Source organism: Ambystoma mexicanum, chromosome 2p, assembly GCF_040938575.1.
Source record: "Ambystoma mexicanum isolate Mex_15411 chromosome 2p, UKY_AmexF1_1, whole genome shotgun sequence".
Lineage (NCBI taxonomy): Eukaryota > Metazoa > Chordata > Amphibia > Caudata > Ambystomatidae > Ambystoma > Ambystoma mexicanum.
The window spans coordinates 742034698-742061054 of NC_090923.1; the positions used below are offsets into that span (position 1 = coordinate 742034698).

Below are 26357 nucleotides of genomic sequence, written 5' to 3' on the forward strand. Positions count from 1 at the left end.
CCAGCACCCTTGCTGATTGTAAAAAAACCTAGGGGTTCTGATGGCCAATAATCTCATGCTAGAGCCACAAGTAAACGCTCTCCTCAAGAAATGCTTCTTCCTCCTGCGAGCAGCAAAGAGAATCTTACCGTTCCTATTGTTCGCCAACAATACAACCACCATCATCGCCCTCGTCATGTCCAAAGTAGACTACGCCAATAACCTATACCTAGGCATGCCTGAACGACTCCTAAAAAAATCTACAACTCATTCAAAATGCAGCAGCCAACTTACTTCTGAAACTACCCCGAAGAGAACACACCGCACCAGCGCTGAAAACACTACATTGGCTACCAATAAAACAACGAATAAAATTCAAATAATGTGCATTACGCACAGAGCAGTACACAACAAAGGCGCTGAGTTCCTAAGAGACAAACTACGCCTACATCAACCAACAAGAAAGCTCAGATCAAGCATGGACATCTGCCTGGAACCGAAGCCCTACAAAAAAGAAAACTTGGAAGATCCTCCTTCTCTCACCAAGCCCCGAAAACCTGGAACGACCTTCCAAAGTACATACGGAACACAAGAAACCACCTATTCTGGAAATTACTCAAAACCTGGTTCTTCCCGTCATATCTGATAAGACCGGTCACAGGGGCACTGACATAACTAAAACATCAATGAACGTAGAGCGACCGCAATACACACCGATCATTCAATGGGGAAAAGCCAAGGTAAATATCCCACAACATATGAAGCGCCCAAACGGGAGACAGCCACAATGCGATCAAAGACAGTAAACAAAGCAAACTAATAAAAAAAAAAAAGGACAAATCATCAAGAGGAACATGACCTTAACCATTATATTCCCCAACAGACCCAAGGACTAAATAGAGAGGGAAAGGAAGCACTGCACCATGAGCCCCAATCCAGTGGGTGAGAAACAATGTTTCATCACTACACACTATTCACCAACACACAGCAGGAAACGCAATGCCCCACCACTCAAACTACAACTAAACAATAGTCCCAAGGAAGTTCACCACATGGAAACCAAAGAACCAGTCAGGACAGAAGGACACTAACGACTGAATACACAAGCTCACCAAGACGGATCCACTAGGACACCACATCAACACGACTCCGACCCTGAATCATTCAAAGTCTTACCCAACCAGGGTCACACTAGATAACCTGAGAATAGATATTACCTACTCAGCCCCACAACTGAAGATTAGGTTCAGACGCACCGACCAATCCAAACTATACTCAATAGGATACAGTTGGATCAGCGCAACACCACCAAGGCGAGTCGGCCCACGAGGAACCAGCAACAACCCAACCCATAGGTATACAACTCTAACGGAACCATAAGTACCTGAATCAGGATACAGACTCCACTAACCCAACCCTCAATCTTCTGCATACTTAAACCCACACAAAACCACACAACCATCTCCCTCCCAGCAATCTGCACACACTTTACCACACTGCATCAACAACACATAAACTTCACCTACAACACTCGAGGCCTCGCCCAATCCGATACTAGCACCAAAGCCTAGCACTCGGTGTATACCGAGCTGAAGCTGCCAACAGCACACCACTTCTCCCACTCTCCTTCTCCCCTCTTTCCGACTAACCCTACCCTTCCCTTCCTGTTCACAGATCCTCCAGAGCACCTGGGGACCAATTCCGTTTGTGACGGTGCGCTATACAACTACCTTTAACCTAACATAACTATCTAAAGAGTAACTGTTCTTTTCGTTATCCTTTGCCTTTTTGCTCCTACTTCAAAGTAGTTTAAATGCCTCAGACACAGACCGTGTAAAGTACTGAAGTATATTTTTGTGTGATATAGATAGCCTCCTTACTAAGTGTTAAACCAAGAAACCTTGAGTGTAAGAGTTTATTTGAATACTTGTGATTGTAGACCTCTGTGTAACATCCTTACAGCTCACATTCCCTCTTGCGATGACTGCTGCTCAGCTCCGCTACCAAAAACGGTGTAGTACAGACTTAGACTAAAGGTTGGTTTTGCTTACACCTGTAGTCATAGTTGTGTGTAGTGGTCTCAAAGGGTACTGCATATAAACTCTGTGTCTAGCAAGTCCAATGCTAAGTAGTTCATTTCACTCTACCGCTCTGGGAAACAGTAGTTTGTCCCAGCGAAGGTATTTAAACCTTGGGAAATCTAAAAGACTTCCCTGTGTCACTGCACTGAAGGTGCTGTGGGACACAATTAAAAAATATGATTACTATGGAGTTTGTTAGACTCCATCACCAAAAAGACACAGATAAAATTCACACAAATACATGAGAGAGTGGGTGGTTGGGGGAAAGGCTCATACTCTCTCCAGGTTAAAAAAAAATCAAGTCCTCAAAATCTAGCAAAGTTGCTGGGGTTCTCTAAGGTGGAGGGAATTAGCAAATGTTTGAGAATTCTCCCTAGCAGCAGTCCAGCTCCATTCACGAGTTCAAGAAAAGGCTCAAAACTCACTTGTTCAATTTTGACCAACACTGTGCTGCCCTTCTCACAGATCTGATCAGATTAGACCAATTTCCTCTGCTTTCCCTCCATTTGTAATTTATGTATGCCCTGTTTTGTCTTTCGTGCGCTTTGAGGCATGTGTGGCAGTAGCACATTATAAAAACTACAAATATATTTTAATATAATTTTGTGAGGAAGTGTTTTCTTTGGCCCATGTACACACTGATAATGTTTACTACTCTACAGCTCCCATTACTCCCTCCTAAGATGAGCCAACTGTGTCATTGCAGGACTGACAGGGTCCACTACCCTTGAAATACTGATTGTATTCTAAAAGTATATCTAACCTGGTCTTATTCCCCAAGAATAGTGTATTAATATCCTGAATGTATAACCTTAGGTTTGACTCAATTTGACTTACTACTTAGGAATTGAGTTGGTTTTTATGGATGTATACTAATTTACCTTTTCGCAATTGACCTCGGGAGAATTGAGCTCGGGAGAATTGGCTTAATTTAAAAGTTCAATTAGGACATATGCAGGGGGGAAACTCCTAGCAACTCCCACCAAATCCACCCCCCCCCCCCCCAACCACCCACCCAATCCCCTTATATTATTTATACTACAAAACCAACCCAATACATCTATAAAAGAACTAAAATAATATAAAGATCAATTGTGCTGAAGGTAAATTGGGTCCACTATAATTAGGTCAATTAAGACAAAAGGTCAATTGTAAAAGGTCAATTTGGGTAATACCTTATTTATGATTGTTTATTTGATATAGTACTTACCCAAGATTTAGCTTGTTTTCTTGTATTTAAGTAAACACTTTGTTTACAAAACGTTGAGTTTTTTTGGACCATATGTATGCTACAATTTCTTTGTACCACACTACAGCCCCCTCTCACTCCTAAAATAAGCCTGCCTGCTCTCTCTACGCTTCCAAATGTTCTCAGGTAGTACAGCCTTCTACTAAGAGTGGATTCATGTACTGCCTCAAATGTTTGGTTTTATGAAGCCCTTAGTTGGACTTCGGAAAAACTGTCCTCACACCTTCACCGTGGTTTACCGGTCTCCTTCCACCCAACTCTCTTGTACTGCTGACCGTTCTTTCCATTCTTTTTTTTTTCTCTGCCACCTAATATTCCCTTTTTTCTTACTGGTTTTCCTTCTCCATCCTGCTTGTCCCGTCTTCTTAATCTGTTATTTCTTGCTAAACCTTTCTTTTTGTCCACTGCAGGAAAGCGTGTTCCGGGAGCTTTGTCAAGGTTTGCTGGAGGATTCTGATGAGGAGGGAGATTCAAAAGCCGGTCCCAAAAACTCCCACGATGAGGATGCTGAAGATGAAGGAATGGGAGTGGCACCAGTCTCTAAGGCTGCCATTGGCGAGAAGAAAACTGAGAGGCAGAGGAAGCGGGAGAAACATGAGAAGGCTCTGGTATGGGGGAAATGCTTATTGATATAATTTGTTAGTTATCTGGATGTTTCATGGTGTACCGTTACCTCCGCAAACCCTGTCCCATGGTTTCATAGTTTGTTTGCAGAGTCATGTCTGCCTCAGTATCTGCTTTTTGCATGCCTCTGCCAGCAATAGAGCTTTAAGTGAGCTGGGGCTAGCTGTAGCCTAGCCCTTGAGCCTGGACACTGCTGGGGCTCCAGTCCCCCAAAAGCCCTATGCGCACACATCAAGTACCTGGGAGCGCAGAGGGCACATAACCAGTGTAAAAGAAATACGTACATGGAAGCAGTCTTCCGCTAAAGCTGCACATCCTGAAGGCGTAGCCTGCCCAAATGCACATCTATGTCCTGTGGTTTGCAGTCCTTCATACTCTTCGGGTATCGGAGATGAAATAAGCAGTCCGATCTGTGGGCCTTATTCTCTCAGAAGGGGTGCAGGCTTGAATCACTGCCACATATACTTATGTTCTCAAAATGCTCAGATTTTTATTTTTATGCTAAGCCTCAAGTAGCTTACATTGGATCGCTTTGTCCTCCTTCCCTTTCCCTTGCTAGATTTCAGAGCTAGCTGAAGATGAAAGGGGGCTCAGTGTTAACCCATTTCAAAATGTTTGGGGGACTCGTAACTCCTCCTTCTCTGGCAGCAGTGTGGGGCTTGGATTATAATTGTGATATTTCCAATGCAAATTCCAAAGGGTGATTCACTGGTTTTATCATTGAGGGTGCATGACCTGAGCTGCTCCTTGAACTAAGTTATCCTCCAAGCATATATCCCCTCATCAAAGAGCTGAAACTCCATCAGCTCCTGCAGCAGCAAAGCCAAGCCTCTTTGAACGCAAGGCATTGTCCACTCCAGATCGCCACATGCATTGCATGTAAGCCTAGCTGGGCCTATGGTGAATTAAATAGCGCTCCATGTGCATCGACGACATTTCGAGCATCCACTTCAAGAATATAACTGTGGATGTCATCTGCAGTATCCTATGTGCTTGGGCTGCTTTTTGCCCCCAAATCCTGCTTTTCTCACCCCTTGGAGCATGTTCCATTCCATGTGGAGTAAAAGCTCCAATATTGCAGACGCCATTCCCCACATTGGAGTGTCTCTCCTTCCTGCCTGCCTCGCCTCCCCAGTGTTGGGTATGTTTTTCATAATAATGATCAATCTTCCTGACCTGTGTCAATGCCAGAACTTTTTTGCTTTTACTGGTGGATTGTTTTTCCATATACCTCTGTGCGGGAACATTTTTCCACACTCGCAGAATCTTTTACACTTTTGTTTTTTTTTTTATTTATTTATTTATTTTTCATGGGTGACTTTTTTTTAAGACTACACATTATGCCTTTTAAAAGTTGTCCTCTTTCACAACTTTCTGGCAATAAGGGCCTATTGTTGCTGGGTTGCCCTTGGGGCTGCCCTTCTAACTTTCTCTGGCTAACCTTGTGAGAACTACAATTTTGATGCTAGCTAATCTGCTTAGAATCACATGCTGTGCATATGGTCCGACATCCAGTGGTAACCGCAGAGTATTGCATCAAGTCTTTCGAGGACCGAAAGGGGATGTCGGAATAGGCGTGTCTGTAACACTATCTTTATCGTGACGTGTAGTGTACCCAAAATCCCTTACGTGCTGAGGTCCCTCAGATTGTTTTTTTCTGCCCAGATTACTGGTCGCACTAATGCGGAGCTCTTACATAGAGATAGCGTTATTGTCATTATCGACTTCGTTGTTATTCGCATTAAGTCACTTCGACTGTTGCATCCTGTGAAACAATGCTGAAGACTGCTGCAGATTTTCTACGCCTGTTGATCCCAGCGGTGCTGCCGTCCACGTAGCCGGACCTTCTGGCTGTCCTACACAGTAAGGAGAGTGGGGTCGGGGTGGACATATCCTTTACAAGTAGGCCTTTCCTCTTTCACCCTCTCTGCCCCCTGGGTTGTGTCATCTTATTAATTGTCTTTGGCTATGGAAAAGACGCTCTTTAGATTTTGTCCCTTGTGCAGGGCCAAATATCTTTGGAAAGACTAACACACTCGGTGCAACAGTTGTCTGCCCCTCGATCACAAAGAAGCGAGTTGCGTGGCCTGTAGACTCATGCGCCCTAAGACGCTTCAGGAGCGCCGCTTAAAGCGGTAGGCGGCCTACGGCATGTCGCAGGCTGAATGTTCTTCCCCCACTGTTGCAACCGCCGAAAGTGATGGGGATTAGCGATGACCAGGCCTCTGTATTGGAAGCCATTGACCAAACTGCGGACCGCTTTCGGTCTACGACGCCGTCCCCGACCCCACTAGACCTGACGAGAATCACGCTATGGGGGGAAAACACCCAGCGACATGGGCGCACATGATAACAACACCAATCACAGAACCCAAGGGTCTGCTTTGGCGGCTATGTCTAAGCGTGCCAATGGAATCGTTCTTCGACGGGATGCTGATCGGCAGCCTTCCGCGCAGTCGCTGCCTGCGACTGGGCATTCCAAAGTGAAGGTCTCTAACACCAAAAGACACACGTACGTCTAAGTGCTCCCGGGTGGCGGCAAGTACCGTTTCTCAGCCCTGGTTAACCCCCGGTTCATCCGGTGGCATCGAAACCCACCGCTCCACCTCCGGTTGTCCCGGTGGTGGTGTAATCCACTGCTCAGCCTCCAGGTCAGCCGGTACCTCCAGGATTCTCCAACCATTGCCGAGAGCATCTCTAGGATTACTTCGGCAGTTCGACTGAAGGTGCAGTCGAATGAGGCAGCAAAGCACAAAGAACGGCCGAGAGACATGTCGAAAAACACGCCACAGCGCCCTGAACTCCACCAGGACTATGTTGAGAGTCCCGTGCCTTTGTTAGGCACATTGGGGGAAACATCTCGACGCCACATGGAAGATGAACCCTTTCTTCCCCTGGACCCCTCTGGGTCATCCTTGTGGACCAGGGAGACATTTGGGGGCTGCATGGACAGATTAGAAAAATGAGTCTTATTCTGAGGCCCTTGCTCCCAAGAGACCTCAAGGACTTTCCTTCTACACCTGTATAAGTTTCAAAGGACCTTGGAGGATCCACATGAAAAGTTTACTTGTGTCCTCACAGATGAGGATGTTATGGACACTTATGATCAGGATGAAGATGGCACCTTTCTGGAAAACTACAATGTGGATGATCAGATGGGTTTTATGGCAATTTGGGAGGCCAGCCGTCCGGTTGATGCTCTACCCTGGGTGTCCCCTACTCCCACCCAAGACCCTGATGTCCTGTGCTTAGATTTCCCCCCTCTCCTCTCCACTCCGGCTCAGCAAGCCTCCCCAGTGGACGACCAGATGGCGTTCAACGCCATCTTGAAGGCAGCTGACCACTTTCAGATCACCACTCAAGAGGCCTTACCAGACTGATTTCTTGGAGGATATAGTCAAAGAAAAACCTCCGGCCAGCCAGGCCATCCCCTTGTTGAACTCAATCAAGAGGAGGTTGGCACCTTCCTGACATCGGCACAAACCAGGACGGTGAACCCTAGGGTGAAGTAGCGGTTTTCGTCCTTCTCCAACCGACCCTGCCTACATAAAGGGTCATGCCGCTCCAGATTCTTTAGTGGTCACCACGACTAGAAAACGGGCTGGTGTTCCCCTGTCTACAGGAGAAGCACCACCCGATAAGGAATCCAAGAGACTTTATGCACTGGGAAAAAGAATAACGACTGCTGCGTTTACCACCCGTATAGCTAATAACACCATGCTATTGGCCAGCTATGCAAACGTCCAGTGGAACCTTCTGCAAGAGGGCCTGCAAGAAGTGCCAGAGCCTAAACGGACCAAGTTGCTCGCCGTTGTTTCCGAGGGCAAGCGGGTGAACCAGAATGTGCTAAAAAACACTCTGGACGCTTCCGAAACAGTGGATAGATCCCTGGCACAAGGTACCTTGCTCAAGAGACCTGTATGGCTCAGGAACTCCGGCTTCAAACCAGCTACCCAAGCATTAATAATTAACAAACCCGTTGAAGAGACCAACCTGTGGGAAGGCAGTGAATGATGCACTCAAAACAGCCAAGAAAGAACTTGAAACACTCAAATCCCTTCAACAGATTACCCAGAAACCCTCTCCTTGGAGAGGAGGCGGCAGCTGCCGATCCTTTCGTGGGCAATATCGTTTTCCACAGAACCAGTATAATGCAGGAACCAATTGGAATTCCGGGCAAGGGTCGAATACCCCCACCACTTTCCCACGCCGCTGTCCTCTGGGTTGATAAGGTAGAGGCAGCGGTTCCAACCCCAGACTCACCCTGGCCTCTGGTAAGAAATGAACTTCGGATCTAGGTCCCCTCCAATGCCACCTCGTTCGGTGGGGTGCGAATAACCTCTTACCTCACTGCATGGGAGGGGATAACAGACCAGTGGGTATTCAGGACGGTCGCCCACGGGTACTGTATAGAATTTGCCCGACCACCCCAATTCAGATCGCCCAGATGCCGGACCACCTGCAAATCCCTACTGCTAGAGGTGCAGACCCTTCTAGGAAAGGACGCCATAGAAGCCGTCCCTATTCTACAGGTTAACAAGGGTATTTATTCAGTGTACTTCTTGTACCCAAAAAAGGATCTCCCCATGCGTCCTGTGCTAGACTTGCGCCCAGCAAACAAGTTGGTCAAACCTCAAAGTTGTGGTCACTTTACACTGGACATGAAAGATGCATACTTTGATATTTCAATGTTGCCAGCGCACAGAAAATACCGAATGTTCATGATGGTGCTTGTGCTCTATCGGTTAAAGGTACTCCCCTTCGGCATTGCCTCGAACCAAGGGTGTTCACAAAGGTACTGGCAGTAGCGGCAGCACACCTGCGCAGACTATCCGTCCCGGTTTACCCTTATCTCGACGACTGGCTCATAACGGGAATCCTACGAGACATGCCTGTTGAACACTCAGAAGACAATAGACCTCTTATTCAGTTTGAGCTTCCCCATCAACGAGAAGAAATCCAGCCTAGACCCCAGTCAAGTCAGTTTCTAGGGGCTCTATTTCAGACAAAAGATGGCCTTGTCTTGCCCTCCAACAAGAGCCTTCAAAACATGCTGTTTCAGATCCCTCCGTATGTAGTCAGTCGGGAAGTGATAGTACGCAAGGCCATATGACTGTTAGGAATGATGGCGTTCTGCATTGCGCGCGTCTGCGCATGCATCCCGTGCAAGAGTGGATCAACAGCCAGTGGTGTCAGGCCAGCGAACAGTGGGAAGCTCTGGTAGTTGTCTCGCCAGCCGTCGTTCTCTCTGCAGTGGTGGTCGAGGGAAAACTTCTTGAAGGGGAAAACCTTCACTACCCCTGCAGTAGAAGCCACTCTCACGACCACATCTCTCAAGGGGTGGGGGAGGTCACCTGCTTCAGCAGACACACGGCGTGTGGTCCCCACAAGTAGCATCCAACCACATAAATTTGTTGGAACTATTGGCAGTAGTCAAAGCATTGAAAGCCTTTCATACTCAGTTACAGGGGAAGACTGTCCTGATCTTGACAGACAGCACCACAGCCATGTACTACCTAAACAAACAGGGGGGGGGGCACACACTCTCCAGGGCTATCCAAGCCCTCCCAAAACATTTGGATATGGGCTCTCAAACACAGGATGTTTGTTGTCCCAACATGTTCCAGGGGAACTTAATCTTCTGTCAGACGTGCTCAGCAGAGACTTCCCACTGCCTGTAGAGTACGAATGGTGACTACACGAAGACATCGTCTCCAACGTTTTCTCAGAATGGGGCTTCCCAGAGATCGGCTTGTTTGCAACTCTAGAGAACGGCCAATGCCAAGATTACGCCTCCAGGTGCCCACAGAACCGCTCCAAGGGGAACGGACTCTGGATAGCATGGTCAGGGAAATGTTTCTCCAGCATGGGGTCTGGCATGGATTCACATGCTCATGAATATTCCCCATCGTCAGGCTGGGAATCCTCCGGTAAAGAAAAAATCTTTCACTTCTGAACTGTCGTTCTCCTAACAACCAATCACTGGTCTCTGGGTCATACTGCCCCCAGCCAATGACTGCCCTCTACCTAAGCCCCTCCTCTGGCAGCCATCTTCAGATTTTTACCGCACGTTACGAGTGGTGGGGGCCCTCGTGATTAGCTCTCTGGCTTTTTACTGCCTTTTGCGCTTTTTTTTTTTTTCTTGTTCTTTTTTTTTGGTCAATCAAGCCTCAAGCTCCATCGATGCATCATCCGCATCCGACTAGGGGGGGGGGCGATTTTCGGAACTTTCCATGCCCCGCAAGGGCAATTTATCATCGAGTTCCCTTCTTGGAGGATTCCGGAAGGTTCTTTGAGGCCTACTCCGCGTGGGCATGGCTGAAGATAAAGGAGACTCGACGCCTCCGTTCAGGATCTGCCCTGGATGTGGACTAAGGAACATTTTTCCTGGACGATGGGCACTCCCTGCGCCTTTACTGCCTACATTCCGACCTAATTCACGTGTAGGAGACCTGTGTTCTGCAATTATGGTGCCTTGCACCATGAAGGACCGTCGCAAGCGGCTCTCCAGGTTGCTCCAGACGAAGATCCCTGGGCAGTGAGCTTCACCCAGCAAGAGGAAATCTGAGCAGTCATCTAAGACCATTGAGGGCGCTCTGGCGACAGGGACCCAACGTAAGGCAAAGCATTGCGAGTGCCGCTGGGACGGGCTCCTCGGCGGCAAGGTCGGGAACGGCATCCTCGACCACGAGCAAATGCTCCAGGCAGCGAAGAAGAGCAAGTCGGACCATCCGGGTAAACTTCTGGAGAAGTCCCAGATGGAGAAAGTAAGGGGGAGCGGGGCGCTGACCCTCCCCCCACAGTGAAGGCCTCCAGCGCGCCCAATGTCGTGAAGGCCCAGGTTCACCGGGTGAAGTCCTACCTGGAAGGAGTGGTGGCGTCCCTAGCAAAGGCCGCGGATGCGGACTCGCAGGAGGCCGCCCCTAAAACGAGTTTCCCTGCCTGCTCGGAGGGAATCGTTTCTTCGACCCATTGAGAAGACACCGGTGAAGACGATGCTGATCATCTCCCCTAGACCGTCCCCGCTGGACGACCAGAAGAGGGTGGGGGGGCAGGTAGTCCTGCAGGGCTTGGACATCTTCGACGAGAAGGAGCTTTCTGGTCTGAAGGCCGTACTGGACCAAAACATTTGTCGAAGCCAGGTCCTATGGGAAGGACCCTGGCAAAGCAAATGTGGAGAGCGGCGGGATACCGACAAGGAGCAGTGGGGCAGTGAGAAGCCAGAGGACACCACGCCACTGCAATCGCTGCCGTTGCAACCGCCACAGCAACCTCCACCAGCGGTCGGGTCGGCAGACATCCTACAGGCACTGCACACCTTGTGTTCAGAGGTCTGGACAAGGATGCCCCTGTCGCGGGCGGGAGATCCCACGGCACCTGGACCATTGGGGAACCACCCCCCCGTCAAGAGAAGGAGTCCATCATCTACCTCCTAGCTAGCCTTCTCCACCATCCCTTCCTCTGAGGGACGATACGGAACCGTATACGGCAATGACTGGTACGACGGAGGGGACCTGCCGGTGCACAGGGCCTCACCACCCGACGAGATTGGCTCTTTCCACGCCATGATCGCTAGGGCCTTTGAGATTTTTCAACTAGCCCCCGAGGGGAAGGAAGGCTTCCTGTACCAGCGCTGGGAGGCCAAGAGGAAGACTGTACTTTCTATCCATCTATTGGACGACATTTGGGACGAGGGGCTGTCCCTCATGAAGAAATAAAAGGTGCCAGACTCTGCACCCAAATGTCTCAGATCCCAACCATCCCTGGACTTGGCGGCAAAGTAATAGTCCTCTAGATCTTCAGCGTCGACGTCATCCTCCCCTCTCCATCCACCTCCCCCCCCCCCCCCCCCCCCAGAGGGGAGGTAAAGAAGCTGGACGCCATGGGGCGTCTGGTCATCTCATCGGCTGCGACGCCGATCAAGGCGGCCAATGCCTTAGCCATCGTTGCCCGTTACGACAAAAAACTGGTTCTAGATTGCTCCCCTCCTGGACTTCCTTCCCGATGACGAGAGCGGAAGCACTGGAGATTCTGCAAGAAGACGAAGTGGCGTCGGACCATGCCAACCCGGTGGCCACGGACATCGCCGACACGGGCTTCCATCAGGTGGGCAACAACATTTGCCTTAGTCAGCGGGGTTGGTTGAAGGCCACTAGCTTCCGCCAGGATGTACAGTCGAGGGTGTTGGACATGCCCTTCGACAGGGACTTGTTCGGCAAGACAGTGGATGAGTCGTTTCAGGCCATCAAGGCGGATGCCGAGACCGCCGGAGTGTTGGGCATGCTCCAGCAGCGACACCCGTCCTTTCGGGCCTCTGGAGGTATGTCCCAGGGATACACCAAAGGTTTTGGTGGTGGCTCGTTATCCTATCGTCAACCGTCCCGCTCTTCGGCTCAGGAAGCCTACAGGGGCTGCAGCAAGTCCAGAGGAGGTTGTCGTCGCCAAAATCTCCAAGGTGGCGGGCTCATGGCGAAGCAGGATTGAACCGGCCGCAACGCCAGGCCCCCACCCGCGCATCATGGTGGGAGGCCGGCTGGCGAACTTCATCAGAGTGTGGAAGTCCATCTCCACTGACCGTTGGGTGCTGGACTCCCTGGCCCACGGGCCCACTCTGGAATTTCAACGAAAGTGCCCGTGCATTCCACCTGTGGCCAGGAAGGAAAACCACGTCCCTCAACCTCTGCTGGAAGTACAGGCCATGCTGAAGAAGGGTGTGATAAAACGTATCCCGAAAAGGCTCTGGGGCTCCGGAGTGTACTCCCGGTACTTCCTCTTCAGAAAGAAGATGGGCGGTTGGAGACCCATATTAGACCTTCACAAGTACATCTGGTCCCAGAAGTTTCGGATGGTCACCCTTCAGCACGTGCTGGGACAACTGGAAGAAGGGGATTTCCTATCGGCGCTGGACCTGGAGGATGCCTATTTCCACATCCCCATCCACAAGGGACACCAAGTTTCTGTGCTTCGTGGTCCAAGGGCAGCATTACCAATTCAAGGAGCTTCCCTTCGGATTGAAGTCGGCACCAAGGGTTTTCACCAAATGCCTGGCACCAGTGGCGGCATGGCTGCACCTGCAAGGGATTCACATCCCCTACCTGGAGGATAGGCTCATCTGAGCAAAGTCGAGGGAGACCGCTGTCGATCACAAGGCGGGCACCGTTCGGCTACTCATGGAACTGGGGTTCTCTATAAACTTTGCGAAGTCCTGCTTGGTGCCATCGCAGAACGCGCTGTTTCTGGGGTCCCGGCTTAACACTGTCGTGTCCAGCGTCTCCGTTGGAGAGAATAGCGGCCATTCTGGGCAAGGTTCAATGGCTGTTGACCGTGAAGATTGCAAGGGTGAGGTCCATCAAGTCCCTTTTCGGCATGATGTAGTTGTGCATTTACCTTGTGCACCTGTGCAGGCTGTGGATGCAACCACTGCAGGAGTTCCCAGACGCCTGTTGTATCCAGTTATCAGGAAGCTTCGAGGACAAGATCTACTATGAGAGTTTCCGTCGAGTGATTCGGTGGTGGGGTGTGTGTCCGCACATGACTGGCGCAGATTTCCAGACCCCCCCCCTCTCACAGGAGATGGCCATGATGGATTCATCCCTGAGGGCATGGGGTGCGCACACCGGTCGTCTCCACGCAAGAGGCCTGTGGCTAGCGGAGAAGTCGTTGCACATCAACGTTCTGGAGCTACGGGCTGTGTTTTGGGCCCTCAGTCCTTCCTTCCATCCCTCATGGGCAAAGTGGTGCGGATTTTCACACACCACCACAATGTTTTACATCTGGAAGTAGGGGGGGGGGCCAGATCCCCAGCGCTCTCCAGGGAGGCGCAGTGCCTATGGCGATGGGCTGTCGCCCAAGAGTTGTTCCTCATCCCGTTTTTTATCTGGCAGGATTGAAGAACACTGGCCGACTCTCTCAGCAGAGAGAGTGCCACAAGTGGGAGCTTTGGCAGGACCAAATGGATCTGCTGTTCCGACGATGGGGCATTCCCCAGATAGATCTGTTTGCAACAGTGATGATCACCAAGTGCCGGAGGTTCGCCGGCAGGTTTCCCCAGACGGGGAGCATGGGGGGATGCATTTCACCTCTGAGACGGCCTGTTCCTCTATGCATTTCCCCCGTTACCGTTGCTTCTACGACTCATCAATCAATTTAGACGGTTCCGATGCAGGATGATCCTCGTCGCACTAGCGTGGCCAAGGCAGATATGGTACCCAGACCTTCTGGACATGTCAGCACCCTCCCTCACCCCCAGACCACCTCGCCAGGGAAGGAGGCGCGATTCTGCACCACGACCCAGGGTCACTGAACTTGCAGGCCTGGCTCCTGCAGCGCTAGAGTTTGGTGGATACGATCTCCCGGCAGGACTGGAAGGAAGTGCTTGCCAAGGCCAGGGCTTCGTCTACACTGAAATGCTATGGACATAAGTGGAAGAGGTTCGCCGTCTGGTGCCGGGTACAGAAGCTCGACCCTCTACAGATTACGGCCCTGTAGGTGCTGCCGTATTTACTGTCGCTGGCCAAGGTAGGGTTGGCTAATGCTTCCATCAAGGTTCATCTGGCGGCTATCTCCTGCTGCACCAGAACTCCGGGGCGGTCGTTATGGTCACACTGCCGGGTGAAGGAATTCATAAAAGGACTCTTCTGTCCGTTCCCGCTGGGGAAGGCTCCAGCCCCGGCGTGGGAGCTCAATGTGGTGCTGACTAGGCTCATGGGTCCCCCGTTCTAGCCCATGCATTCAGCACTGCTGAAGTTTTTATCGTGGAAAACAGCGTTTCTTGTGGTCATCACCTCCGCACGGCGAGTGGGAGAGATTCAGGTCCTCTCTTGTAAACCACCTTACTTGACATTCCACGAGAGGGGGGTGGTGCTACGGACGCACCCCTCCTTCATGCCCAAGGTGCTGTCGGACTGCCATCTCAACGAGCCCTTGGTGTTGCCTGTTTTCTTCCCGTCGCCTTTGTCGCCGGCTAAGAGGACTTTGCACTCGCTCGATGTGGCTAGAGCGCTGACCGTTTGAAGAGTTTTCGGAAGACGTCACAGCTGTTTATGAACTTTGGCCCTGTGAACCAAGGGAAGGCCCTCTCCAAGGCTTCCATTTCCAGGTGGCTCTCTGGCTGCATCACCCATTGTCACTGGTTGGCAAACCCACCGTTGCCTGGCTGTCCTAGAGCCCATTCGACGTGAGCGATCGCTGCAACTACAGCGTTCTTGTCTGGTGTGCCTCTGCTGGACATCTGCAGGGCTGCTACGTGGAGGTCGACACACACCTTCACGAAATTCTACTGCATCAACCAGGATTCCAGTTAAGAGGAGTCCAGAGTAGGACAAGCAGTGCTGAGCAACCTGTTCGCTTGAAGGCGAGTATGGTGAGGAGGTAAGAGATGCTTAATGTTGAGCCTTGCCACCTCCCGTGGTTGTGCGTGTGTACTGCTATGTATTCTTTATTCATGAGCATGTGAATCCATGCCAGACCCCGTGCTGGAGAAGGAACAAGTTACTTACCTGTAACTGTTCTCCGGTATGGGGTCTGTCATGGATTCACATGCGAATCCTCCCCCCTCTGCGGCTCTTCTCTTGGTCCTACTGCCATTTTACGTGCTACCAAATCTGAAGATGGCTGCCAGAGGAGTGGCTTAGGTGGAGGGCAGTCATTGGCTTGGGGCAGTATGACCAAGAGACCAGTGATTGGTTGTTAGGAGAAAGACGGTTCAGAAATTAAACTGATTTTTTCTTTACCGAGGATTCTCAGCCTGACGACAGGGAATATTCATGAGCATGTGAATCCATGCCAGACCCATGCTGGAGAACAACAGTTACAGGTAAGTAACTTGTTCCTTACTATTAGTATTGTCTTTTTTTTCCCTTCCTCTCCTCTTTATTCTCACATTCTGATGTGTTTTAAGGACCTGTAAGAATGTAATTGTATTCTCCCATGTTCCCTCCCTCCTTGAAGCGCTTTGAAACTCGATGTGTATAGGGGCTATACAAATAATCAAATCGTCACCGGTTGGTGAACCAACTGCTGCCTGGCCGTCCGAGAGCCCATTCTACCAGAGCAATCGCTGCATCAGAAGCGTTCCTGTCTGATCTGCCCCTGCTGGGCATCTGCAGAGCTGCTACGTGTAGGTCCACCCACACCTTCATGAGATTCTACTGTCAACAGGGATTCCAGAGTGGAGTCCAGGGACGACCAAGCAGTGCTATGCAACCTGTTCGCTTGAAGGGGAGTCTGTTCTGGAGGTAAGAGTATTTGCTTCTGTTGAGCCTTGCCACTTCCTGTGGTTGTGTATGTTGTACTGCTGTGTATTCTTTATTCATGAGCATGTTAATCCATGCCAGACCCCATGCTCTAGAAGGAACAAGTTACTTACCTGTAACTGTTGTTCTCCAACATGGGTCTGGCATGGATTCACATGCGAACCCTCCCTCCTGCCCCTCTGTGGCTCTTATTAGTAATACTGCCACTTTAGGTGCTACCAAATCTGAAGATGGCTGCTAGAGGAGGCGCTTAGGGAGAGGTCAGTCATTGGCTGGGGGCAGTATGACCCAGAGCTAAGTGATTGGTTTATAGGAGAAAGACAGTTTGCAAGTGAAACTGTTTTCTCTTTTACTGAGGATTACCAGCCTGACAGGAAATATTCATGAGCATGTGAATCCATGCCAGACCTATGCTGGAGAACAGTTACAGGTAAGTAACTTGTTCCTTATTTTCCCCAAGATTTCTCTTGGCCTACTTGTATTCAAATAAACCCTTTATTTTTACGCTACATAGTGTTTGTTTCTTTGGACCATGTGTATGCTACAATTTCTTTTGAGTCAATAGTCTAGATAAGGTTACACTGGAGTAGACTGTCTGCTCAAGTGGGCTGCTGCCACTGCCGGAACCTTGGTAAAAACCCTCTGGACTGAAGCAATACCGAAGGGGAGTACTTTGAACTGAGTGCGTGTTCTCGATCCTGAATCTTTGGTACTTTCTTTGCTTTGTCAACATTGAAACATGAAGGTATGCATCTTTCATATGCAAGGTGGTCATGTAATCCCATGCTTCAGTGTTAGGGAGATCTATCATGTGTATGCTTCATCCCCTTTTCTTGTGAGCACTTCTTAAGAGACTATCATGCATTTCAGTAAAGGTTTGTTTTACCTCTTTCCTTTCAGGTAGCCAGGCGACAGGCTGAGAAAGCCCTGCGATTAAAGAAGCAAGAGGTTTTCAAACTGCGCTCCATTCGCTCAGAGATGAAGCAACGAGAGGACTTGCTCTCAAAGCGCAAAGAGAAGCGGATTGCCAAATACAAAGCGGAGGCCATGCAGCCCAAGCGGCTTGGGAAACTCAAGTAAGTAACCACTTCCTAACGCAAAATGACTGATAGCAGAGCCATAGCAAACATAATTCCTTGTTATGTTCCATTTTCTAGGTATCTTCCTTTAGTCCTCACAGCTCCCATTGCATGTCTGCCGCATGAGGTCCCCCACACTTGCCTGCCTTTCTAGATCCTAATACCACACCCACCCTTCTAATTTCTCTAGCATGGGGTCTGCCATGGATTCACATGCTCATGAATATTTCTTGTTGACGGGCTGGGAATTCTCGGTAAAGAAAGAATCAGTTTGTTTCACTTCTGAACTGTCTTTCTCCTAACAACCAACAAGGCAGCGCTTTGTCGGTGAAGCAGGATTAAAAAGGCTGTGGCGTCGGACCCCCACCCGTGCACCCCGGTGGGAGGACAGCTGGCGAACTTCGTTAGCGTCTGGAAGACCATCTCCACCGACCGTTGGGTGCTGGATGCTCTCGGCCACAGACACACCCTGGAATTTAAACGAACGTGCCCCCGAAAACCACATCCCTCAGCTGTTGCAGGAGGTGCGGGCCATGTTAAGAAAAGGTGCGATGGAGCTCTTTCCAAAGAGGCTCCGAGGCTCCGGAGTTTACTCTTGCTACTTCCTTGTCAAGAAGACCGGCGGATGGAGGCCCATCATGGACCTGTCTGAACAAAAGTTCCAGATGGTGACCCTTCAGCACGTTCTAGGACAGCTCGAAGACGGGGGTTTCCTGTCGTCGCTGGACCTGGAGGATGCCTACTTTCACAGCCCCATCCACAAGGGACACCAAGTTTCTTCGCTTCGTGGTTCAAGGGCAACATTACCAGTTCGAGGCCCTCCCTTCGGATTGAAGTTGGCGCCAAAGGTCTTCACCAAGTGCCTGGCCCCGATGGCGGCATAGATGTGTCTACGAGGGATCCACATGTACTCTTATCTGGACGACTGGCCATTCTGGGCCAGCTCGAAAAACATCGCCATCGACCACACGGCGAGGACTGTCTGGCATCTCACGAACCTGGGGTTCTCAAACTATGCAAAGTCCTGATTGATTCCATCGCAGGACACACTGTTTCTGGGAGCCCGACTTTTGATTATGGAGTGTTAAGATAACTCATAGGCATCTTTTCATGTGTTACACAGCACCCTCAGTGCAGTGACACAGGGATGTCTTTTTAGACTTCCCAAAGATTTAAATACCTTACCTGGGATAAACTGTTTCCCAGAGAATGTAATGGTAAATTGACTTTACTAGTCTTTTTAAATTCCTAGACCCAGCACACACTATCTTCCTATAGAGTGCTGGAGGGGTTACCTAGTAGTCCCCTGTCTAGAAACAAATGTAGCAGTTAAATGCTACCCTTTCCTATTGAAATGGCTGGTGGCGTGGTTTTACGACTACCATGATTTTTCCCGACCGTGAACACCGGTAGCGTTAAATCGGCATGTTTTTCAAGATGGCGTCTGAGCCCCCTCTGTAAAAACAGGTCCCGATCTTTTTTTTTTTTTCTTTCACCATTTCTTTGTGGAAAGGTCCTTCTAGAGTTTTTCTCTGCACGTCAAACCAGGTTTGGTTCCTTTATTTATTCGCCTTTGGCGGGTTTCAGGAGTGAAGACCGCCTCTGGCACCCAGTGTCTGAGGTGGGCAGGAGTGAGGGAGATGCCCGAAACTCCCTGTGCTTTGTCTCCTAGGAGACCCAAATGCTCTTTGTGGTGATTGGCTGGCTGGATGTCCGGCAAGGGCAGCTACCCTGCTGGGTGAGTGACAGCTAGGCTGGAATGAATGGGAGAGAAGTCTCTTGGCTTGGAAAGCAGAGTCGACCACTGGAATGAAAGAACCAAAGACGAGCTTGAAGAGGATGGCTGCTGCAACTCCTGGGCTGTTGGTTTGCCTGGTGAAGCCCTGCTGCAGGTCCAAATCATTGCTAAATTCATCTCATCAGAGAAGCCCTGCAAGGATGACTTCTCCCTTTGAGTTGGTGGGACCAATCAACTCGACACTAAGCCACCTGGATACCATTCTCAGAGCTGGTTGTATTTTCCTCAGTGCTGCAGGAAACCGAATAACCAGGTAGAGGGACACCAGCTTGTGTGCTTGACTACAGCTACCAGAATTGAAGATTTGCCGGTTTTTTGACCAGTCCCGACTTCCTGGGCCTCAGTGGTGGGGACAAGGGGGAGGAACAGCGAGATCTGCAGAAAATGCCAGGAACAGAGGTCACCAGCTGCATTTTTTTTCTTCATTTCTAAAGGTACTGTAAAACCAAACAAGAGTACTTCTTGCAGTGGAATTGCTTGAAACTTTTCCAACTCACGGGCCTAATCGGCTTGTGACCCAACATATGGTTCTTCTTGCTTCAAACTATTCCTAAGAACTTTTTCACAGACATTTCCAATTATCTACCAAAAACTGCTTTATCCTATCCAATACTTTAGCCTATTGACTTTGGCCTAGCCTATTGAATTGAATTGACTCTTCTGGTGAACTCAAAATATCTGCACTGCCTAAGAAATAATTGTTTTCCTTCTTTTTTTGCTCCTCCTTCAAAGTGTTCTGAATGCCTCTGAAACGTATATACTTCAGTACTGTACACTCTTTGTGTGTGATTATTTTGCTTCCTTCTTATGAATGTTTTATAACTGACAGTTAAATAAATTAATAAGTATTTAACAAAGAAATCTTGAGTGTAAGACTTTATTTGAACACCTGTGATTGTAGACCTCTGTCTAACATCATTACAGCTCACATTCTCTCTTGAGATGAGCGTAGCTGCTCAGCTCTGCTACCAAAAACTGTAGTACAGACTTCTAACAAAGGTTGGTTTTGCTTACACCTGTAGTCGTATTTGTGTGAAGTGGTCCCAAAGGGTGCTGCATACAAGCCTTGCCTAACATTACCGTATTACAATGGATATTAACAGAACCAGTTGTAAATGTCCTGGGGTTGCTGCAGTGGTCTTCCCTCTCGATTTCTGCCTTGTCCAGATTGGCCTAGTCCTCAGTTGCCTAATGATGAGACACATCCTTGCGCTTGGAGTACTCCAGGCCCTTGGTGCTGGGAGTGTGCAGATAAGGCTGGTTTTCACAGGCTATGCCATGTAGGTGTTGGCCTGGGAACTGAGGGCACTAGTGGATGGGCCATGACTCTGGTCAATCAAATGTCCCCTTCTGGGAAGCAGGCACCTGAATGCAAATGGGCAACACAGGCAAGAGGGGGTGCTGTATCTTAAGAAATTAACTCTAGCAGAGCTGCTTGTTCTGTAACATTTGGTATAGCACTCTTTCTCCTTCAAGTCTGTACTACACAGTTTTGGTAGCGTGTTGAGTAGCCAGGCTTATCTCAAGAGGGGAAATTTGAGCAGTAATGATGTTACACAGAGGTCTACAATCAGAGTTGTTAACTCTTGCACTCAAGATTTATTTGATAAATACTTATAAAACATTCATTAGAAGGAGGCAATTAAATAATAACACACAAATATACTTCAATACTATTTCAGGATACTTTTCAAGAGGAGTAAAAGGCAAAGGTTATTAGAACATGAAAGGTTGCAATAATTCTTAGAAAGTGTAGATACTTTGAGTTCACCAGAAGAGTCAATTCAATAGGCTAGGCCAAAGTCAATGGGCTAAAGTCTTGGATAGAATAAAGCGGTTCTGGTACTTAACGGAAAAGTCTCTGTACAAGTTCTTAGAAGTAGTTTGTAAAAAGAATCATCATATGTTGGGTCGCAAGCTGATTAGGCCTGCGAGTTGCAAACGTTTCAAGCACTTTCACAGGAGAGGTAAGTTCTCTCCGTCTAGTTTTACAGTACCTTAAAATAAAGACAAAGATGCAACTGGTGATTACTGTTCCTGCAGTTCTTGCTGTTCCTGGGCCTCAGTTGTCGGGACAAGAGGGAGGATGTCTTCCTGCACTGGGACTGGTCAAAAGCTTGCAACTGGCAAACTTCAATTTCAGTGGCTGTTTCACGTTTCAGCTACCACACTGGTGGTAACGCTGGTTCTGGCTGTCAAGGTGGACTGTCCTTGCTTCTGAGGTCCCAAACTCAGCTGAGGGGGGGTCGGGCTCGGTCGGTCAGTCCAACGTCTTGGGAGTCCGGAGGATTTTACAAAGGTTTTCGGCCAGCTTACAACCAACACACACAATCTGGTGTCCCTCTCCCTGGCTTTTCGGTTTCTACAGCACTCTGAGGAAATGCAACCAGCTCTGAGATAGGTGTCCAGGTGGCATACTGGGAGTTGATTGGTCCTACCAACTCAAAGGGAGAAGTCGTCCTTGCAGGGCTTCTCGGTCGATGTGAACTTGGCGATCCGGACCTGCAGCAGGGCTTCACCGGGCAAACCAATGGTCCAGGAGTTGCAGCAGCCATCCTCTTCAAGCTCTTCTTCGGTTCCTTCGTTCCAGTGGTCGACTCTGCCTTCCAAGCCAAGACACTCGCCTTTTACTGAGTTCACTCCCATTCATTCCAGCCTAGCTGTCACTCACCCAGCAGGCTGGCTGTCCTTGCTGGACAGTCAGACAGCCAATCACCACAGAGTGCATTTCGGAGTTTCGGGCACCTCCCTCACTTCCTGCCTACCCCAGACACTCTGGAGGCAGAGGCGGTCTTCACTCCTGAAGCCTGCCAAAGGCGAATGAACCAAGAGACCAAACCTGGTTTGGCGCGCAGAGAAAAACGCAGAGAAAAACTCTAGATGGACCTTTCCACAAAGAAATGGGGAAAAACGACCGGTACCTGTTTTAACAAAAGGGGCTCAGACGCCATTTGAAAAACATGGCTCCCGCGATTTAACGTTACCGGAGCTACGAATAGTTCGCGGTCGGGAACAATCATGGTAGTTCTTTGTAAAACCACTGCCACCAGCCATTCTGAGAGGAAAGGGATACTATGTAACCCCTCCAGCACTCTATTGTAAGATAGGGTGTGCTGGGTCTAGAAATGTACAGGGCTAAGTGAAGTCAATTTCACGCCACTGTTTTGGAAAACAGTAGTTTATCCAGGTAAGGTAGTTAACTCTTGGGAAATCTGAAATACTTCCCTGTGTCACTGCACTGAAGGTGATGTGTGACACAAATGAAAAAGATGATGGATATGGAGTTGGTTAGACTCCATAACCAAAGAAAACATAGGTAAAACACATATCTAAATACATGCGTGGGAAAAAGGGTCACACACTCTCCAGGTAAAAAAAAAAATCAAGTCCTCAAAATCCAGCAAAGTTTCTGGGGGTCTCTACGGTAGAGGGAATTAGCACATTTTTGAGAATTCTCCCTAACCTTCCCCAGGGTTTTATCCTCTCCCCTTGGCTCTTTAGCATCTACCTTGCTCTGCTTGCACGCCTCCTCTCCTCCTCCTCCAACTTCCAGTGTTACGCAGACGACACACAGCTCTTTTTCAAACTTTCTGCTGACCCTCTTGCACCCTCCATCATCCCTGAGTGCCTATCTGCCATCCAGTACTGGTGTACCTCCAACGATCCCTGCCTCAACGCCTGTAAAACTGAGATCCTTCCCATTGAGAACCCTGCAGCATCCTTCTTCCCTTAGTCTGGCGTTCCTCCTTGGGCTCTCCCCCGGCTGCTTCTGAAGCCAAAAACCTTGGAGTCTTGAACTCGTCTTTCCTTCCTCCCTCACACTAAGGACATTGCCAAGAAGTCCCACTTTCAGCTCTGCCTTCTAAAAGGACTTCTCACTTTTCCCCCATGAGTCCTAGTTCTTTCTAGGCTTCACTATTGCAATAGCCTCCTCCTGAATCTACCATCTTCCACTCTGCAACCCCTCCAGCTAATTCAGAATAGGGCAATGAGACGTATCCTTGGCCTTAAGCCCAGGGACTGCATCTCTCCTGCCCTAAATAGTCTTCACCGGCTCCCGTTTGCTGCACGGATTAAATTCAAATCCCTCTCCATCATCCACAAGGCTGTCTAGGCCCCGGAACCACACTATCTTCAACTTTATCTTACTAAATACTCTCCCTCTAGACCATTACGTTCCTCTGGCACCAACTTTGTGTGTAAAGTATTTTGCTAAACAGAAGGTAGGTGGTGGTTCGTTTTCCTCAGCCTGACTCCCTCCTATTGTACTGACTCCCTCTCCCTGTGTGCCTTGAGCAGGACTCGGAAGCTCCTAAAGACTTTTCTCTTTACCTCCTCCTTCCCTTCTTCTCTCCCACTTATCCCACAGTTGCTGTGATTGGTGTCTGGGGTCCTTAGGCATCCTCGGGCCCCTGACCTCCCACAACCAATCGGCCCAGCTCCTGTCCACCCTCAGCACTTGCATTGGCGCGCCCTGGAGATTCGCACTAACATCCAACGCGGCTCCAGGTCATGTAGCGCGCAACAATCCTGTCACTTCATTTGTGGCTCACCTATGAGCTCGGACTCCCCAACACTTATCCCCTCTGCCCTCTTCCCTGCTGCACTTGCACATTCTGAATACTTGCAAGGCAGTGTAGATTTGTACTTTATTCCTCCCACTGCTCTTAAATATTGCGTTTTGTAATGTCACTCCCTTGTTCTCACCCTTCGCCTTGTGGGTGCCTTGCAACAGTATTTTACTTGCTGTATAAGCGCCTAACAAGCGAGCAATAGATGTGTATGCACCTACAGCGTGGGTGCGTTGTCACTGTTATGATACAATATTTTATTTATATCGCGCTCGTACACAAGTGTTTGAGAGTGCGACAAGGCAAGGGAGGGGAACAGGAGAGGACGTAAACAACGATCTTACAAGGCCCAGTTTCATTCACAACGCGCAAGTGCATGGGAAAGGGGAAAAGTGCAGGGAAGGCGGGAAAAGTGGAAAGTGCGGAACAGAGGAGAAAGCAGAAAAATAATAAATAAAAAAATAAAGGTTATAAACAGTCATAGTGCAGCCAGCAAGTGGCAAGTGCTGGGTTGGCCGACAGCCTTCCAAGCCAGAAGACTCGCTTTTATTCAGTTCTCTCCCTTTCATTCCAGCCTATCTGTCATTCACCCAGCAGGGTGGCTGTCCTTGCCGGACAGTCAGCCAGCTAATCATCAGCGTGCATTTGGGTCTCCTAGGAGACTAAGCACAGGGAGTTTCGGGTACCTCCCTCACTTCCTTCCTACCCCAGACACCCTGGAGCCAGAGGCAGGCTTCACTTGTGAATCCAGCCAAAGAGAACAGAGGTACTAAACTTGGTTTGGTGCGCAGAGTAAATCCCAAGAAGAACCTTTCCACAAAGAAATGTCGAAAAAAGTCCATCCCATTTTGACAGAAATGGCACTCATGGGTACTTTACCGTGGCTGCAAACGCAGCCGCGATAAAATCCCAAAATGATAGTAAAAGTAAACCACTGCCACCAGCAGTGAGGAAAGTGTAACATAAAATTGTTACATGAGAAGCTAGACAAAGGGGATACCAAGTAACCCCTCCAGCACCCTATTGTAAGATAGTGTGTGCTGTGTCAAAGTTACAAAAGGTAAGTAAAGTCAATTTCCCTTTTCTGCTCTGGGAAACAGTAGTTTATCCCAGAGAAGGTATTTAAACCTTGGGGAAATCTTGAGACTTCCCTCTGTCACTGCACTACAGGTGCTGTGTGACACAAATGTAAAATATGATGCCTATGGAGTTTCAGACTACACAACCAAAAAGAAACTGAGTTAAAATCACAGAAAAAATGCATGAGAAAGTGGGGAAAAGGGTCTTGCACACTCCAGGTTACAAAAATCAAGTCCTCAAAATCCAGCAAAGTTGCTGGAGGTCTCTAAGGTAGGGGGAAGTGGCACATTTCTGAGAATTCTCCCTAAGAAAGTTATGGCAGTAGTTTCATGTAGCAGAGAGTGAGCTGACGGGGCCTTAGAAGTGGTCCTTTAGTGACGGGGCCGGCTAAGCCTGCCGGTCCCCAGTTAAAAAGTAAAACAGTCCTTCAACCAATCGGATGACAGAATGTACACAGATTACACATGAGATCTTCAATGAGCACAGCAAGAAGACTGCATCCATCTTGTTGTTGCCGCAGGGCTCCATCAAGCAAAATGCAGACAGCCAACATAATCGAGTAAATACTGCAAGAAGCAACGTGTAAAGACAGAAGGGGTATCCAGAAAAGCGCGCTTGTGATGCATAATTCAAATCATTGGTGAAAAATAATTCTCACTGCGGTAGGTCCCATGCCTTATAAAAATATGGGCATAGGAATTTGTTGCATTTACTGTTTTTCTCCAGTAGCAGTCTGCTCCGATTTAATTTGTTGGCTAATTGTGGATGTTTGAGTGCTCTGTTCTCAGGTTGCTAAACTGGAAGTACATTAGAAATAAGTGAAATGCCAATTTGGTGGGAGTGTGCATACTGGGAGTAGTCCTATCAAGGTGGAAATAGACTATGGTGTGATAAAATGATGCAAATGTAGAACTAGGAGCATAGTGGTATTTTGATAACTGATTACACTGGAAATGCGCAGAAAGCAAATGTAGTGGCATGCAAACTAGGACCACATTGGAAGTTTAAACCAGTGATGCAATGCGGAAACTCGAATACTGTGACACTTGATAAAATGACAAAGTATGGGATACTTCAGTTTGATGAATGCAAGTATAATACAAACTGGGAACTATGCTGGGATTTTCTAAGTAGCAGTAGCTTTGCGTTGCCTGTTAGGGATATGTATCCGTTTTATGCTTAATCCCCTCTCCTAGTGAGACCCCCCTGCACTTTTTGCTGGATTTATGGATCTTTTCTTGTTCTCCTGAATGAGGGGGATCCCTTTCCCCTTCATTCATCCTTCTTTTCTCGAATCAAGGGAACTATGTGCTTTTTCCAGCATGGGGTCTGGCATGGAGTCGCATGCTCATGAATATTCCGTCGTCCGGCTGGGTATCCTCTTTAAAGAAAAAATCAGTTTAACTGCTGAACTTTTTCTCCCAACCAATCGCTTGTCTCTGGGTCATACTGCCACCAGCCAATGGTAGTCATGCAGGGCACAGACATCTCCTAAGGAGGAGCTTTCTACTTTCCAGACCATTTTGGAGAAGAAATTTGTCGAGGCCAAGGCCTACGGGAGGGACCCCGACGAGGGAGATGTCGAGAGTGGTGACGAGACCGACTAGGAGGAGCAGGCCATAGAGGAGTTGGAGAACCCTAC

At 48.9% G+C, this 26357-nt stretch overlaps 1 protein-coding gene across 1 annotated transcript in view; it reads left to right on the top strand.

The window, feature by feature from the left end:
• NOP53 (NOP53 ribosome biogenesis factor) overlaps window positions 1-26357 on the top strand; it is a 259858-nt gene that overhangs the window by 109537 nt on the left and 123964 nt on the right. Inside the window, exons 8-9 of the mRNA XM_069644371.1 lie at window positions 3720-3917; window positions 17088-17263. Coding sequence (XP_069500472.1) covers window positions 3720-3917; window positions 17088-17263 — 374 coding nt within the window. The remainder of the gene's footprint in view (window positions 1-3719; window positions 3918-17087; window positions 17264-26357) is intronic.